At 41.4% G+C, this 19,169-nt stretch overlaps 1 protein-coding gene across 9 annotated transcripts in view; it reads right to left on the bottom strand.

The window, feature by feature from the left end:
* The window catches only part of NBEA (neurobeachin), a 472,923-nt gene that overhangs the window by 357,296 nt on the left and 96,458 nt on the right, over positions 1-19,169 (bottom strand). For all 9 annotated transcript variants that reach the window (XM_066621990.1, XM_066621993.1, XM_066621995.1 and 6 more), the window contains exons 23-25: positions 17,983-18,200; positions 9,458-9,611; positions 388-568 (exon numbers count right to left, since the gene is read on the bottom strand). In XM_066621990.1, coding sequence (XP_066478087.1) covers positions 388-568; positions 9,458-9,611; positions 17,983-18,200 — 553 coding nt within the window. The remainder of the gene's footprint in view (positions 1-387; positions 569-9,457; positions 9,612-17,982; positions 18,201-19,169) is intronic.

Raw genomic sequence — 19,169 nt, 5'->3', positions numbered from 1 at the left:
GTTTTTACACAAGGGTTATGTTTCAGAATCAACATATAAAGCTAAAATCGAATATAATAAAAAAATGCCTTTAAAATCCTTTCATCTGGAAAATACATACTGTCTCTTTTAAAAATATGAGACACAAGTGGGGACAGTAGCTTCATGGTCCAATCACATCCTCATATTTAGTAAGTAAAATGGTGAGCAGAATCACCTGCACTAGCTAAACTAGCTAAGCTGTTGTTTTGTTGTTTTTCTTCTTGGTTTGTCAACCACATGAGGTTGAATTCAAAACTCAGCTGCAACCAAGACAAGAGGTGACTGTAAATATGAAATAATTATAATATAAAATATTACTTATTTGTAAGTGATTATGAATGCATGAAACGTTCCATGCAAACTTACCAAGTCTTAGACACTGTCGCATTAGGCCTCCAGAAGACATGTTTTTTTCAGCTTCAATTTCACTAAAGTTTAGTGAGCTGGCAAATACTAGCACATCAACCATAGCCATTAGGCGACTGAGGAAAGTCACTGCTGTCTCTGCTGACATACCCTGAGTTACTTCAATATTCTCCAGTTCAGTCTTTAAAAGAAAAAAATTACATTAGACTCCTAAACCTATCGTAATTTGAATGAATGAAATGTACAGACATGTTTCCTATTTTCTCTGCACAATTTACCTATGAAGAAACTGCACAACAAACAGTAATGAACATGAGAAGAGGTGAGTTCACACTTGCATGCCATACTAGGTAATATGAAAACTCTATACCAGAAACTAATACTACTTACATGAGCCAATGAATATGGTAATATGGTTGTAGAAAGGATTCTCATTTTTGTCTATATGTGTATTATCTACATTAAAGGCAGCCACACAGGAAGGTAAGTGGGATTCACAGAGCCTTGATATCTTTCTGCATCACTGAGGAACTGGGAGCAGGACAACATAGTCTGAAAGAAGCTGTGAATCAGAGACTTGGTTCTACCTCTAAGAAACACTGGTTAAGGGTGCAATCCAAAGTGCGTCTTATGCCGGCCCAACTCCCTTGGGCCGGCATAAGAGGGTCGCAAACGTGCCATAAAGCACATTTGCGCCTCCTTGCGGGGAAGCCAGGCCGGCGCTCCAAGAAGTGCCAGCCTGTGGAGGCTGGCATAAGCCTCTGCGTCAGCTTCCCCGCAGCTGCTTGTGTTGGCATGCTTGCACTGGCACAAGCGGCAAAGGTAGGCATGGGGGGGTGGGGAGGAGGAGGGAGAGAGCGGGGGGAGGGAGGGTGATGGGCGACCCTGGGGGCAGGCGGGCAGGGAGAGGGAGGCGGGGCTGGGATCCGGCAGTTATGCCAGACCCCAACCCCCGTCCCCACGGAGAACCGAGCAGCTTCCAGCCGCTCTGCTCTCCTCGGACTTGTGCCACCTCCGTAGGTGGCGCAAGTCCGAGGAGACCCATTGGGGCCAGCAGCCCTTACCCAGGGGTAAGGGGAACAGTTTCCCCTTACCTCTGGCTGAGCTGCTGCTCGTCACGAATGTGCACTGGATACAGCACAAGCCTCCTGGCTTGCCTGTTCCAGCACAAGTTTGGATTGCACCCAAAAGCATTCTTTTTATTATGGGGAAAGTACAATTTTACATTATTTCCAGAGTTCCCAGAGAAACAAAGAATACTGCTTCCCTCATGGTGGTGTCTTGGCAAGCCTATCATTTAGTTTAGAAAAATGTCCTGTAATAGATGGGAGATCCTCACCAAGCCATATTCAATCTGGGATTGAAAATTAACCCTCACACACTAAAAACAGTTTGCTGTTTTTGCCCCCAGTCCCAAGTTTGTTCAAGAGTGAGACGGTTTAATATAGTCCTTCCCAGAATCCCATAAATTTCCTCTCCCCAGACCCTTTGCCCCCTTTGTTCTCTCATGGCTCCAGGAGCAGCAGGAGAATGGGTAGAGATGTTTCTTTCCCTTTCCTAATGCTTGACATGAAGCCATCACAGTGCATCAGAAACATGGAGAGTTGGGAATTAAAGTATTTCCAGTGTTTTTTGCCATGGATCAGTTGTTCTGGAAAGACTACAAATTCCAGTTCTCTTTGCTTCTGTTATATTGTGATGGCTCTATGCTGGCATCAGGAGAGAAAAGAAATTTCTCTCCACCTTCTTGTCGCTGCTAGATTCTCAAAAAAGGTAAGTGGAAGAAAAGGCGCTTGGAAGCAGAGTGTGGACAGGAGGGAGGCAGACCTCTCCTACTCAGATTTAAATCCAAGGTGAGGAAGCATTTTTACATATCATGTTCTTCCTTGCTCTTCTCAACTACAAATTAGACTTTTGAACTGTGCTCAGGTAAAGCTCAACATAGTTCTTACGTACCTTTGAAAGTGAGCTGAGGTGCGCAAAAGCTTATACCACAATGAATGCTACCCTTTAACTGGCCATAAGACTCTTAATGATGTATATAATTCACAAGGTGACTTTTCACAGTGGTTCTATTAGTGCATATCAGGGAAGTTTCAACAGACTTACTTAGTACTATAATTTCTCAAAGACTATCCTGTGAACAGAACATGACAGAAGTCTAAAATCCTATTTACATGACCATGATTGGAAATTTCATCTTTTTTGTCTCAGGAGCTACGGGATTATTTCAAAAGTGATGTGCCCTGAGTGCCAACAATTATATTTGCTCTCTCTCCAACTAAAATACATTTGTCTCACTATATGCTGAATGCAGACATACTGGATGGTGTCCTGATTAGTGCCTCCAGCATTATAAGTTCCCTCTGTGGATAGAAGCTGCATTTGGCTCACTTAAGAAGCACAAGGATTCCTTGTGTGAGCAGAACACTCCTTCTGTTTATGGAGGGAACTCCTGACAATGAAAGTGCTAGCTGGGATGCTACCCACTGCTACCCCAACAATGCTCAAATTTAGATATGTAAAAATCTGAATTTTTATCTGAAATAAAAATCCGAAGTTACTACCATCACAATGAAGTCCAAATAAAGTTGATCTAATCATATAAACACATACATTAACCCCTGCTAACTGGGTAAGAGGCACTCTTTCAAGTGGGTGCTCCTCTTTTTAGCAGGGGGAGAATAACTAGCCCACCTCTCCGCAGCAGTGACTGTCTACTGGTGTTGCATCTTTTTAAATTGTGAGCCCTTTTGAGACAGGGAGCCATTAGTTATTTGATTTTTCTCTGTAAACCACTTTGTGAACTTTTAGTTGAAAAGCGGTATATAAATACTCATAATAATAATAATAATAATAATAATAATAATAATAATAATAATACATTATTTCCTATGTTGGTGTTACATAGCTAGCGTCAACACAAAGAATTTAAGACAATGGACTGTATCCAGGGTAATGCTTCCATAAATGGAAGCACACTCTGTAAATGAAAACTCCCTTTGAGAATAGAAGTGTTCTCTTTTGGCCCTACCTCACAGAGGAATAGGACATAAGCTGGTTTGGCTCACAGCCCATGGCTAATTACTTCTGAATTTTCTAGTTCTCCTCCAACCTCTTGCCTTCAGCGAGTAGCAGAGAATCATGACATTTTTTCGCTGAGGCTCGGGAGTGTTTTGGAGTCTTCTTAAAGGAGGCACAGCTTATTTGTATTGGAGTGAGCTAGTTAGTGGCATGAAGACCTCTGAAACGCTCCCCCCATGTCTGCATTTCAGCCATTTTTCCTTCTGCTGCTCTTCAAATGCCATATGTAGTTTTTCTTCCTCACTGATCTAGCCTAACTGATCAAGGATCTTATAGGAGAATATGAAGATAAAGTTCCACATAGCTGATCAGATTTGGCTATGCAATTAACATTACTTTCATCCGAATCCTAAACTGCCCCAGTGCCATGCAGAACAGCAGCACTGAAATGGTCGCTGCTGTATCCTGTAGGGCTGGGGCAGCCGCCGGAGTCTCCTCAGGATAAGGGAACAAATATTCCCTTGTGTCAAGCCCCGCAGTCAACAATGGGTCTTTCTCAGATCTGTGCCTGGTATTTAGTGGGTATAGAACTGAGGAGGCCCATATCGGGCTTCCAGGTGCAGGAGGGGATAAAGAATTCGGCAGCAGAGTCTGCTGCCATCCCTTCCCCCCTCCCAGGTCCAATCCTTCCCTCTGTCCACCTTCCTCCTTGCATAGTTCAGTCTTCTCCCACCCTAAAAAGCCTCTCTGCCAACCAGCAGAGAAACCTACCGTCAGCTGGTCCAGCAACACGTCATCTTGGCACAGAGGCCCAGCAATGACTGGTGCTGGCCTCTCCGCCGGCTCAGAGTGTCAAGCAATAGCGGGAAAGTGCCTAATGGCACTTTAAAGACACTCAGTGCTGGCACATACCACTGGCGCCACTTCTGACAGGATCGGGCCCCTGGTTACATTGGAATAAGCAGGAACATTCCCATAGCAGAGGCAGCCATGCTTCCTTGGCAACAGGCCTGTGCAGAGGTTTCACAGCAGTACAACATCACAGCAAGCAGGGTGGGTACTGGATGCAGATGTTTGTCCACTTGAAATAGCACTCACATTCAGTTGTGCATCTTTCTCAACATTCTTGTATAACTATAGCTGGACACGGGCTATGGAGCAGCAGCCTGGTTGCCTTAGCAATGGGGTCATCTTCCCTCAACCTGACATACATTTTCATGCCCTTTCAACACCCACTCCCAAAAGTTATGGTTACTGGAATATGGTATAAAAATGTCTGCAGACCTGTCCTGAGCCCTGGCTTTGCTCTATTGTTAATATAGGCCATGACTATCATATAAAATGTAATTATCAGAAACAGAAATAAACCTTTTACAATGTAAATTCTAATGACCCAGAAAAGAAACTGTTATTCCATTGCCTATCAACAGCCTAAGTTAGTTCAGCTTTAGCTTTGTCTAATTTTATTGAAAAAATTATTTGGTTAGTCTAACTTTCACTGGGTATTTTCTTGAAGTATTAGCATATTTATCTGGCAAAATTGCCTTGATCCAGAAATTTCCTTTCCTACGTAGTAGGAATGTTATGCACACCATATGACTATTTGACATGTGCCAATGTCCTACAGGATCCCAATAAACACTGAAAACATGCAGGAGGAAGCACAATGGTGACATGAGCAAACAGTTGGTCCTTCCACATCATTAAGTATACAAATCAAAGTTCTGCATGTGATGCCCTTTTAAAGGTGGATTTTCTGGTCAGAACCCAATATATTTAGCTTACAGTATGATCAATATTTTGAAAGGATTTCATAAAGTATATAAAATATGATTTACATCATTCCAGAAAAGGGCTGTACAACTTAAAAGTATACCAAAAGAAAAAATACATTATAAAAAGCTAAGAACTGAAACTTGTAGCAGTAATACTAACCTTAGAACCCTGGACATGCAACAGACAAAGCAGACAACAGATCACAACAAAAAGAAAAAGAAATGTTACAGTCAAATGAAAATGCAGTGCAAAATTGAAACTAACATCCTGTCATGTACTTAATCATTTGTGTCTTAAAAGATAATCAGTTGAAAATGTGCTATATTTCAGACTCCATATGACAAGTATCATCATTGTACACAGTTCAATACACACAGTCCTTAAATGTACAGGGAATAACTATACCACAAATATCTAAAATGGCTATAACTTATATAAAAGAGCAAAAGTTGAATAATTAAAACTAAAAAATAGAAAAACAGATTCAAGATTCTTATTTGTGAAAGCCAAACATAAGTAACCATGATTAAAAATTGTTTGGGACTTTAGGCACAATGAACCCTGTTCTTAATGCATCCAAGTTGCACATGTCCAGACTCTGAAACCTAGAGGTTTGCCAAGTATCACGGATCTCATACTGAAAACCGCAAATAAGGAAATTGGCTGTTTTGGCCCCTTCCAACCCTTTGGAGGCAACTAGAGCACAGCTCTGGTTGCCTTTGAAAGGTTCAGGTTGGGCCAAGTCTGGCTCAAAGGGGGTCTAGGGGACCCACGATGAACCAGATCAGCAGATATAAAATCTGTGGATAAACAGGCTCCACCTGTGCCTCAAAGATTTTATTGTTATTATAAAAAATTATACCCTTTTTTCCCTGTTTGGACCTCAAGGCAGCTTACAACATGATAAAAACAAGTCAATACAAACATAATTAAAAACAACAGAAACAATTAAGACAAACCCAAGGGAATAATCAGAATTTTATTTATATTCACCATCCTGAGCTCCTTGGAGAAGCACAGGCTATGCAATACTGCATGCAGATAAACTAGAAACATTCAAAGCATTGTCATCCTGTAAAGAAGATAGCTGTCTGGAAGACAGTTCAAATTTGAGCTACCTATTCTCTCTCTCTCTCTCTCTCTCTCTCTCTCTGGAAGAAAGTTACTGATGTACATGAAGGAGTTACCAAAAACAGACCAGTATCCAAGACATAAGCAATACTAGTCAACATTGGGGTGATATTTTAATCTGTTATTATCCAAAAAGTTGTCTGAAAAACAGCTGCTTAGAACTTCCTCTGCAGCAATAATTTTCCATAGAGCTTTGTCTTATTGTAAGGAAAAGCTGCCACAGCAAAGTATTCACTAATCATCTGCAATACTGTAGTATGCACTTTGTCAGTAATTTGGCTGAGAAAACAACATGGTTATATAACAACACTCATTACCAAAATAGCAGCTATGCGTACAATGGAATATTTCTATATTTTAAACTGAATTTTAGAAGTCAGAATCCAAAGAACTATGTAAGTAGTTTTGTATGCTCAATGGAGCATTACAGTCATGCGTTGCTTAGCAACAGAAATGCAGACTGTCACCCCCATCGCCAAGCGAGACTTGATGCTAAACGAAGCCTCCAAAGATGAGGGGAAGCTGCACTCCCCTCGCCTCCCCTCACACTTCCCTCAGCTTCAGAGGCTTGGGGTGTGTATGCAGAGACCAGCAGCAATGTCACATATGTGACCCATCGCTGGTTGGAACGTCGCAAAGCAGCATTCACCTGTATACTTATATTTGACAAACTACTTCTGAAAGTTTTCCAAAAGTTTTCCAAAAGTAGCTTTTAATTCATTTTTGTCCAACCCATAGGTGCACACATTTGATCCCTGTTGCATATATGCAACATTGGGCAGAAATGGCTTAATACGGCATAGATGAGGAGCATTCTACTATTCAAAGAATGAAAAGTAAAAGATCTCTCAGGGGATACCTTAAACACTGGTGATCATTTTCAAACCAGAAATCAATTATCTTTTCAAATTGTCTCACACTCATTTTCAAAATCTAGGACAACAAGACACTGTAATCGTGTTATATTTAACACGAGCAAACTCCTCCTTTGTGTCAAGTTGTAGGTTCAATTTCATGAGTGTGTTTTTTATGTTTGTTTGCAAGCCATCCTTCAATAAAATTCAAACTTCACTATGATACTTAATATAAGTTACAGTGAAGAAGAAAAACAGCTGCTCATTTCTAGATAGCCCTTTGGCCTTATACAAAGTTATGCCTCATGAAAAGTTACACCATTCCCAGGTATATACACTGATCTAATAAATGAGTTTAGCTTTTTTGTTACCAGAAATATTGATCATACCCTTAACTGACAAGGCAGCTTAAAGGTCATGAGGAATTTTCTTCATCTTATTGGCCATAAAAGAGACTGTGCCTCACTGAAAACAGCAGTTTTTACTCAATTTTTAAGAAAAGATATAGTGCTCCTTGCCAAGAAAAATGGAACAGAAACTGCCATCTATCATAGAAATACAATACACACACAAAAATATTCTAAGTATTAGAATTTCTCTTTCAAATATAGTAACTGGCTCTTGTTTCTTATAAAGCATAATTTGTTAAAAATTAAGAATTTGCTTGAGGAAATTGAGAAATTCTTTTTATGAAATGATTAAGAACAGAAAGCTTGCAAATGTATTACCAATACATGTGGACGACCAAAAACCAAGGTAAGATAGATGCAAGGACACACGTTAAGTACCTAAATAGCTCTCTCGTAAGGAGATAGCAAGGGGTATGCTACCTATCCAATACTGATAAGGTACAAAACAAAACAGTTAAAAGAAAAACAAATATTAGTGACTTAAAAAAATGTATTATACCAGTGGTTCCCAAACTGTGGGTCGGGACTCACTGGTGGGTCGGGACTTGATTTTTGGTGAGTTGCAAAGGATAATTGCCTTATGCCCTCAGGCTGTTCAAAAATCAAATACTATAGCTGCTAATTATCCTGCTAAGAGCTCAGCTTCTGCAGTTTAGAAGCATATGTACATATAGGGAGATAAGTGTTTGAGGATATTTTTTGTGGTTATCACATACATACATAAAATATTTCTAGATCTCCTTTTTTTAAAAGTCTGGTAAACATGGGTGGGTCCCAAAAGTGTGTTCTTTAAAAGAGTGAGCCCTGGTGCTAAAAGTTTGAGAACCACTGTATTATACTATTCCAAAATATTTCAACTAAAATGTAAACAGTATTGCATTTTGCTAGAGGGAAAGTATTTTTCTTTATTATAATTTCTTATAATAGCATGTGTAGCTGACAGGGTGGCCATTTTCTTACTAGGTTTATTATGCACTATAAAATATATATGCGGGGCCTGTTAGATTAGCAAAAGTGCTTTCATACCTTTAGTGGAGCTTTTCACCTTTCTCCTCCCTCTCCATCACCTTCTCGGCGGCATTGTATATTTGACAAAGTTTGTCAAGTTTCCCCAACACTCCTATCTCAGGAATACTTTTTTAGAGTGCAGCACAACAGGGGTTATGGGGAGAAATGTTTTTAGAGCCCAGCTGCATGTATGGAGCTAAGCACAGGGGGCCCACATTCATTTTAGAGCAAATGAAAAAAACAGTCCTGCTTGGGCCCGTTCAGTTTGGTTTTCATGCATTCAAGAATCAATACCTATCGTAACAAAGCACATGCCATCTGCTTCATTCCAACCCTGTTGATTTTCTTTAAGCCTCTGGGCCTCTCTGCTAGCACTACAGGTTCACTCATTTATTTATTTATTGCATTTATACCCCGCCTTTCTCCTGGAAGGGACACATTATTCTTCAAATAGGCAACAGTAGTGAAGCAAAGTTTCTTCACTCATGGCCACCTGTCCCCCCCCCACCCCACATAGTAACTAAGCATAGTGCCTTTTCAGGGTGTTGGGAGGAAAACTCAGTAGCCAAACAAAACATGTTATTTTTTCATAAAAATTCCTCCCAATTACTTTGTATCAGGGACATTTGGGGAAAAATGGTGTCTGGTACAAAGAAACTCCACCGTTGTGGCCTTTTTGAAGTATGAAAAGTAAAAAAGAAAAAAAGGACACCTACTGCTTTTACCTACACACATTACTGAATTCACACATTACAAATATTTGTAGAGGGAAAAAAATCTACAGTTTCTTCTAACGAAAGCAGATTTGACACATTGTTATTGTATGCAATTTTCAAGTTGCCCACTAGATGGAAATATTGTACTTACAGTTGGGGATGTTGCTGCAGACAATAAAGGTAGAATTCCTCCACAAGCAATGATAATGTTGTCTACCATTTGGGAAATGAGATGTATAGTATTATGTACAAAAATAATATTTTCATTGCTATTGACAAAGTCCATAACAGACTTTGTGGAATGGCTGTGAAAAAAAGCAAAGAGACAAAATGTTAGAAAATATTTAAAGTAATACAAAGTAGTTAGTATTAGTAATACTAATTAGTAATACTAATACTAATACTAATTAGTAATACTAATACAAAGATCGAAACCAATGGTCAGGTTTGTTAATGGCAAGAAATCAAATATGAAACTATTGAGAAATCTGAAGGTAAGCTTGCAAATTAAGTTAGGAGACTATCCCACAAAATGTAAAAGCAGTACTCATCCACATGCACACAGGGACTGCACATACGCATCATGGCTTGTAACCCGTAATGGATTTTTCCTCCAGAAACTTGTCCAACCCCCTTTTAAAGGCATCCAGGCCAGATGCTGTCACCACATCCTGCAGCAAGGAGTTCCACAGACTGACCACATGCTGAGTAAAGAAATATTTTCTTTTGTCTGTCCTAACTCTCCCAACACTCAATTTTAGTGGATGTCCCCTGGTTCTGGTGTAATGTGAGAGTGTAAAGAGCATCTCTCTATCCACTTTATCCTTCCCCTGCATAATTTTGTTTGTCTCGGTCATGTCCCCCCTCAGGCGTCTCTTTTCTAGGCTGAAGAGGCCCAAACGCTGTAGCCTTTCCTCATAAGGAAGGTGCCCCAACCTAGTAATCATCTTAGTCACTCTCTTTTGCACCTTTTCCATTTCCACTATGTCCTTTTTGAGATGCGGCGACCAGAACTGGACACAATACTCCAGGTGTGGCCTTACCATCAATTTGTACAACGGCATTATAGTATTAGCCGTTTGGTTCTCAATACCTTTCTGTTTGACCTTTCGCATGAGCTGTGGTACAAGGGTTGCTTGCTGTTTGACATCTGATGCAGTAGTGGAGGCGAAGGAAACACCAAGCTTGCTTTGTGCAAAGTCTTTTATAGGCCTTGAGCTATTGCAAGACCTTCATTCATTCATATAAGTTCCATCTCTAATAATTCATTTATGTAAATTTATTCAAATTTTATTTCAGGCCCCCGACACAGTGTCAGAGAGATGATGTGGCCCTCCTGCCAAAATGTTTGGACACCCCTGTTATAAAAGGAGAGAAAGCGCACAATTTGGCACTGACAAATTCCAAAAACCTCTTAAAAGGTTCACTTTCCACAAGTAGTCACAAAATGAAATGAACTGACAGGACCTGGTCCATTTCATTAGAAGAAATATCTCGTCCAGTAGTTCTCAAACTGGTGGGCCATGACCCACCAGTTCATATAAAACTTCCCCCATCCCTTTTTAGGTTTGCAGGAGGTGGTTTACGCATGCTGTTTCTCCACATTCCAAGCCTCAGGGAGCCCTGTGGAATGCTGCGCGGGTTTCCCCACACTTCCTGCTGCTTGCAGAAGCCCACAGCAAGTGAAAGCACTCCCTTGCCCCCCCTTAGTGATGCAATCATGGGAATCATGTTGCTGCCCTCGCCCCTCCCCTGCAAAGACTTACTTAGGGAGTAATGCTTCCTAAAAGTTTTAGAACCACAGATCTAGTGTGTTCCAGTGATTCACAGACCCAATCTCATGAACATATATTGTTGTTGGCAACCTTCAGTCTCGAGAGACTATGGTATCACGCTCTGAAAGGTGGTTTTGGAACATCGTCTAGTGTGGCTGAAAAGGCCAATTCGGGAGTGACAATCCCTTCCACAATGGGAGCAAGTGCAGTCTGACCCTGGTCTGTCTCCCTGGCTATGGGCCTTCCTGTAACTGACAAAACAGTTGCAACTACCAAACAACTGCAAGTAAATCACACACAGGGATGAAAGGATTACTTGATTTATTAATTCAATGTGCACATCAATGATCTAATTGGCGAGAACAGTCATATAATGTAATATGTTTTGATGGATGTACATTATCTGTTGCTTGTACTTCAGGTGATCCACCTCGAATTACTAGGGATTTACTAAAATTGGACTACCACTTTCCTAATACCAGGACACACAGAGACTATTCAAGTCTAGCATTTTGTGGCTTCTAGTCAGTGGAAAGACAAGACACAATCACTGAGAAAGTATCAATGGTCTTTCATTCTGAAAACCGGACTATTTAGAACCAAGATCACAAGGATGCTTTCCAACTAATAGGTACAGATGATGCAGTCTTGGGACCAAAAAAGCTAGTGAATATGTATTTAGACATATACAATTTCACAACAGAAAGGAAAAATGGAACTCTTAGGTTAGAACCGGGCTTTAGTAACTCCTGCGTTTGATGCATACTGTCAGATATCTCTGCAGATGCAAAAGACTAAAAGATTTCCAAAAATAAGAATTGTGAGAAGACAAACTTCACAGTAAGTTCATTGTGAACAGATCTGTTCTCATCTACAGATCATCTCTTTTAGCAAACTAGCAAAAAACGAAAATTCACCGAAATATGTACATTAACATGCTAATAGCAAATCCATTTTTTTTCATTTACATGTTTCAGAACCATTAAGAGAAAATCACATTAGAATAGTGGTTCCCAAACTTCTACAAGGAAGTTGGGTACTCTGTAAGTATATGCGGGGGGGGGGGTGATGGCGACGCAGCAATCATGCCACTGCCACAACCAAGGGTTTTAAGTAAGGTACGGGGAGGGGGCAGCACCAGTCATCCAAAGGGTGCAGAAGGCAAGATCCCCTCTACGGGTCTTCTAGCTGCCTATTTCTGATAGTCTCACTTCATGACCAAAAACCAGAAGTGGGTCATGATCGAAGCTGTTTGTAGCAGTGGGAGGCCTGCAGAGGGATCACAGGCCCCCTGCACCTTCTGGATAGCCGGTTCAGCCCACCCAGGTATCTTACTAAGGTTTGATAGTAAGATAGTAAGATATCTCACCTCCCTTTGGTTGAGGAGGTGGTGCAACCTATGGTGCCTTCCAGGGACGGGCAAAGCCAGCACAGCTTGAGTTGAGTCACGAGTCTCCGCTCCCTCTGCAAATCGACTCAAAAACAAGTCATAATGGGGGCACTTTTTGAGTCACCTTTTCTCAGCTCAAAAAGATTTGAGTCTCGAGTTGTTCCCTTTAAAAAGTCTACCATGGAAAAAAACAGGGTTGCTATCGGTGTGTTCCTGTGTGTCAGAATTCTCTTTAAACATTCGCCTGCTGTTCCCACCCATCTGTAAACAAGGTGGGAGGGAATGGAACAGACTGTAGAAGTGGCAAGAGGGAGGAGGGTCACATGCAGCAGCTGCAAGGTTTACCAGCATGATTGGCCCAAATGGAAATACTTCCATTTAGAGAACTGCAAAGGATTGCCTTTGTAGTTCTCTAAATGGAAGTAGTCCCATTTGCGCCAGTTATTCAATGAGGTTCCCTCCTCCCAAATAACAACAGAGCCATGAAGAGGAAAGTGTGATTGCTATGAACTGCTTCCTCCCCATCCCTGGGTTTCTCCAGCCAATCCCAAGGCAAGAACCCCCTTGGACTTCCCCCTCTGTTCTATCTCAGCCAAAGAAAATGTCAGAGCGCCCATCATTCATCCAATGATCTCGATTCTTTCAGAGATGGGCAAGAGAGCCTGCTCCCACCTCCCTCCCTCTCCTTGCTTTCTCCAGTCGATTGTAAGGCAAGAACCCTCTTTGGCCGAGATGGGGCAGAAGGAGGAGCCCAAGAAAAATGTCAGAGAACCCATCCTTCGTTCAGTGATCATGGGTTCTTAGAGAGATGGGCAAAAGAGCCTGCTTTCATTCCCTATTTGTTGCAAAAACAAAACATCAACCCTTCCCTGCCTCCTGGCTAGAATTTTCCTGCTGCTCACCAGGTCTGAATGATGGCACCATGAGGTTTTTACACCACAAAAACAGTAAGCAAGCACACCCAGACACAGACAGACTCGAGTCTGCGTGCATGGGGATGAGTGCCGAGTCAAGGGGCCCTTCACTTGAGTGCTTTGCCAAGTCTTCCATGCGTGTGACTCAAGTGTACACAAGTCAGCAAAAAATGTGCATTTTTGTAACTTGAACTTAAGTCACCTAACTTGAGTTCCCATCCCTGGTGCTTTTGCGACCATCACTGCTTGGCCACTCCCTTTAAGTGGGAATGGTCTGCTTCAATTTCTTCTCGTGGGTCACAACTCACCAGTTTGGGAACCACTACATTAGAACAATGCTGCTCATTCAACAAATTTTGCTAATGGTACAGAACATTATTAGGAGGGTTTTTTTTTTTTTTGCTGCTTGTTTTTTGGAGCAGCAAATTAATGGTGATAAGAGTTCACAACATTAAATCTAGTAATTATTCAAATCTGGATTGGTTGAATTTTTTTTTTAAGTAGAAAAAGTTGTAAAGCGATGTTTAGTAGGCTTTATTGGTGTTAAATTTTTTAATGAAACCATTTAAAGTGTATTTTGTGAGATTTACATTTTTGATACACCCATTTGGCAGCTTACTTACAGAAATGTAACCCATCCATATGGTCAACCATATGACACCAAATCATGAGGTAGAAAAAGGTGAAAATGTTTACAGAGGAATTCCAATCTTGGTGTTTGGTTTAAAGCAGACCAGTGACTGGTTCTTCCTTAAGGCTAAACTGTGATTATTTATTTATTCATTTTGTACCTCTTTTCTCCCCAGAAGATACCCAAAGAGGCTCTTACAGAATCATAAAATCACATTTAAATTTATAGTTTACAATATAAACATTAAAACACCCTTAAAATACCATATACATAAACATTAAAACAACCTTAAAATAACACCAAAAAAAACACAGACCAGCAGTAGCAGCCACCACTTAAGAAAGGACACGGCCTATAAAATCTATAAAATTCCACATGACATCCGCCTCAGAAAAAAACAAGACATCTAATACTAAAAAACAAAACAAAAAACAAAACAAAACCATGAACTCAGAAGGCTAGTCTAAAGAGAAACATCTTTAGGCACTACTGGAAAGCTTCTAAGGAAGGAACAGTTCATGAACTAAGGGTAAGAGAGTTCAATTAGGTTGGTGCCACTATTGAAAAGGCCCTGATCCTTGCTGCCAGCCCTCCCACCTTTATAATGGCCTTCTCCGATGAACAAAAGGGATGAATCAGATTACACAGAAGAAGATGGTCTCTCAAATACCCTGGCCCCAAACCATATAGGGCTTTAAATGTAAAAACCAGAACCTTGAATTAGATCTGGAAACAAAATGGTAGCCAGTGCAGTCACTGGAGACGCAATCTGACAGAGTCAAACTGCATATCTCCAGCAATCACACAGATTGTTGCGTTCTGCACTAACTAATTGCAGTTTCAGAACCAACTTGAATGGCAGACCCATGAAGAGCGTGCCAGAACAGTGATATCTCCATGTTACCATGGTATGGATCATGGCCAGGTCTGCATGATCCAGGTAAATTCAGTTCTTGTTATCCGCTAGGGATAGGTTCCTAAAAACCCTAGTGGATACCAAATCAGCAGATACTGAATTATTGAGCCTCTGGGAAAAAGGAAGTCAGGCTCCAAGGGACCCTCTTCAGCATATACTGTATGAACTTTATGAGTTGAAATCATAACGTGAAGATTATGGGGTTGGGTGATAGGGAGGGCTCATCAACATCTGATGCTTCCTCATCCATGTTGGCTATCCCTTGACTCATTGAAGGTTGCTGGCCCAACAACAAAGCCTCAGAGTTCAGCAGTGGGGAAGGGGTTGCTTCACCCTTCCTCGTTCACCACCTGTCTCTTGCTAGTCCCAGCCCCAGAGCAGCCCTCAAGTAGTCATCCAGAGATTTCTCATCATCAGCCTCTCCTCATCACCAGGGTTGTGAAGGTTCCTCTGGAGTCCCTGAAAACTGAAAAGAATTCCACAAAAGTGGTCAGTAGACACAAGGGGACATCACAGGACTGTCACTGCAGAATCCAAGTTGTGACAAAAGTACACAATTTTGCCTGCAAAATGCTTCACAAGCATGTCACAGCAGGTTTCTGTGTGTTCCTTCTGATCAATCAGAGGGGCATGATGGATAGGTTTTGTACAACATGGAACAATTCCGCTAGATGATTCTCTGCAGACATGATGGTAGCAGAGAAGAAAAATTCACTTTGCCACCATCACTGCCATGAAATAGGCTCTACGGTGAGCTCTAGCTCATGTTCAGTTGGATTCAGCACAAGTTTTCCTCCACCATCACTTGAGATGTCTATCCTGTCACTTTATCATTTGCAGCTCCTCCATAAACCAAGGATGCTCAATAGACAATTGCAACTCCCTCACCGCATCCCTGCAATCATGGCAATCATGGCTGCTGAAACACTTAGAAATGTGGTGGATGAAGCTGGGAGACACCTACTTCTCCTACCTCATCCAATCAGTCTCTGTAATACACACCAAGTTGGTATCTTTATCCAGGATTAAATCCCGGATGATGTCAGCTTTATTAATCACCATTCTGGAATTCAGTAGCAGCAGCTTCACTCAGGGAATCACTGCCAAGACCACAAGTCATCAGAGAGTTAGGGGAAGGACCAGAAAGAGGGACATTCTATCTATGAACAGCTTCTCTTGAAACAGCTTGTCAAACCCATCATCCATGGCCGGTCCACCGTGATCCATGGCCCATCACTCTCTTAATAGTGGTTCCCCTCCCCTCCCCCACAAGCTCCCTCCTGAAGAAAAGTATATACAGGTTGAGTCACATTATTCACAAGGGTTCCTACAACTCATGTGGATGGCAAAAAACAAACTAAAGCAAATCCACTTAAAAAACAAAGTCCCTTTGCTAGTGATTTATAAACAGCCTTGCTGACCTTTTGAAATGCACACAGAGGCTATCAGTCTCTCTCCAGATGCTTAGGCTTCACTAGGAGGCAGCAATCCCTCCCTTCACCAGGAACTACAGTGAGGGGAAAGAATGGAGGTGATAATCACTGCCATTTAGCCCTCCTTCACCTATACAGAGGGAAGGGAGGGGTTTGCCTTGTGCCTGGAGAAAGAATGATTAATGGATTGTCAGCTGGCTCTTGCATTAATGAGGCTATTGTTAAAGGACTGTTTTCCATTAACTTAAAGGATACTTCTCATCATATTGAGATAGAAAAATCTGTGGATAATTAGGTTATACCTGTAATCCCTTGCATGACTATCTCTCTACAATAGTAAAAAGCAGTTTTTTAAACTCTGATTTTAAAGGGATGCATTTTACCTCTTCTCCAGGGATTAGCACATTCCTTCTCATTTGCAGGGGCCATTTGTGTTGAGTCAAATCCATGTATAAAAAATCAGTGCATAACAAGGTTGGACCTGTACTCTCTTGGCAAGGCCCACCTTCTAAGAGCATCTAATCAACCATCCAGCACAGCAACCAAAATAGTCCACCCACATAGATTGCTTATAAAAAGTTACAGAAGGGTGCCCCTTTGTCAGTGAGTAACTATTAACCCCAATGGATTCAGGTTACAGGAATTGAGCATCTCAATCCCACCCCATGTCAACCTCTAACCATCTTCACCACCCTCTCAGAGGACCCCAGGTTCATTAGAGACTGGGTTGCACTGTTATACACACCCACACTCACAAATTCTCCTGCCTCCCTCTATCAATATACCAGCATATTGAACTATTACCAGTTGCATGCCTGTCATAGACCTGCCTGGGGCAGATGCCCCAGGCGCCAGCCACTGGGACCCCGCGGAAGCCTCTCTTAGGCTCCCGAGGAGGGCGGAAACTGTGCTTCCAATTTGCCGGAAGCACAGTTTATAACGCCGGGGAGCCTCACAGAGGTTTCCCCAGCGTGGGAGGAGGTCGCACAAGGCTCTGTGAGCCTCTGGTGAGTAGGGGGGGGGGCTGGATTTCTGCTCAGGGGGACGGCAACAGCCCATGGGGGGCGCCATCACAGAGCTTTGCCCCAGGTGCGGGGTTGCAAAGATCAGCGGCTGACTATTACCTATTCGCATTTAAATAAAAAAATGAGATGTTTCAAGATTTTCTTGTAGAACCATGATTAGGAGCATATTTTTAATACCTACAGTCAAATTGGTAAACATAGATTCAGTGTTAGTGTGACCAAGACTTGGTTAGAGATATTAATAACTGGGTTCCAATTCTGAACCCATTTAAGTAACACCTGCTTGGTAAGATTGCTAGCCTACTAGCTGAAAAAGGTTTGTCAGACATGCATCATGTAGTTTTTAACATTCCAGAAGCTAATTTATTAAACATGATGTGTGTCTGTTCTTATTGTCACTGTAATATTAAAACGCAGTTTCTTGTGAAAAGAATGAAGCATAGCAGTCACTCAAGTCATACAACTGAATAAAAATTAATAAAAGATAATGGCATTCACAGTAGCAAGCACAGCTATCTAGCATAATTAATATGTAATGATGGTTTCACTATGCAAATAAAACAACGATGCAAAACACTCAGTGACTTCTTACCTTCTCCAGACATGCACATCAGTTTCTAAAGCAAATAGCAAATCCGTTAGTAATCTCTGATGCATCGGGGACCATTTAAACTCTGGAATGCGAAACATGGTTGTTCGTGGACCTGGACTGAACTGTCGTCTCTGCTCTTCTGTCATTGGCATTCCTCGAAATCCCAAGTCAACACGCAAGTCTCTATCCTGTTGTGTAATAGACCGACCTTGCACAGCCTAAACAGGTAGTAAATTATATTTTCATCTGTTTAAGATACAAAACATCTGGAACACAGCACAATTTAAGAGAAATGGGGATACATATAACCTCTGTCCACTGAAGTGGACATGAAAGTGGTATAAATTCAGAAGTCTCCTGCTATCTTTATGTAGGTTACTTTGTCCTAGCTCATAGGTTGTTGGACTTCTGCATATTTTACTACTACTGCACATGAAGCAAAGAGTGCATTAGAGTTATGAATTATTCAAGCTCTGCAATTAAAAACACACACACATTTTGTTTTATGAACACAATTTGACAGTCAAATATTAAAATGACATTGTTATGAACAAACTTTCCTATAATTTTTCACTTGCTTTAAAAAGGAAGATTATTATTATATCTGGCAGAAACCGATGGAAAAAGATAACCAGAAGCTGACTGTGTGCTCTGAAACCTGCATCCCAAAAGATTTGGTATTTAAGGCCAAATTATGCATGATGATCAAATGCTTTAATTTTTACTTGAAGTAGCCACAAGTGACACTACATTTGTTTGTAACAGTGGCAATAAGGGAAGGATGATCAATCCTTCCTCACCAGGCTTAATTTTCTTAGCAAAATGTCCCCCAACTGCTGTTTGTTCCAATGGGGAAAAATGCAGAACATTGGAAAGGCAATTTATGGTCCAGTCCTATGCAACTACTCGCACAGTGATTCCACTGCATTCCGGGGGGGGGGGGAGATTGGCTGCTGGAGATCTCCTCAGGGTAAAGAGACATTAGGGTAAGCCCTCACATGGGGTTGAAGGGAGGTGGGGAGGGAATTGAACACGGTGCGGGTGGGCGGAACAGGCCCAAGCTGTACCAACTCAGGTTCAGGAATGCTAAGGGAGATATAGCAGACCTTTTGGGAAGTTAGTTTGGGTTTTTTCCCCTTTTCACTTGTATCATTTCATTAAGGTTAATTGACACACTGCATTTTATT

Source organism: Tiliqua scincoides, chromosome 3 (assembly GCF_035046505.1).
Source record: "Tiliqua scincoides isolate rTilSci1 chromosome 3, rTilSci1.hap2, whole genome shotgun sequence".
Lineage (NCBI taxonomy): Eukaryota > Metazoa > Chordata > Lepidosauria > Squamata > Scincidae > Tiliqua > Tiliqua scincoides.
This window is presented reverse-complemented; position numbering and strand designations above follow the sequence as displayed.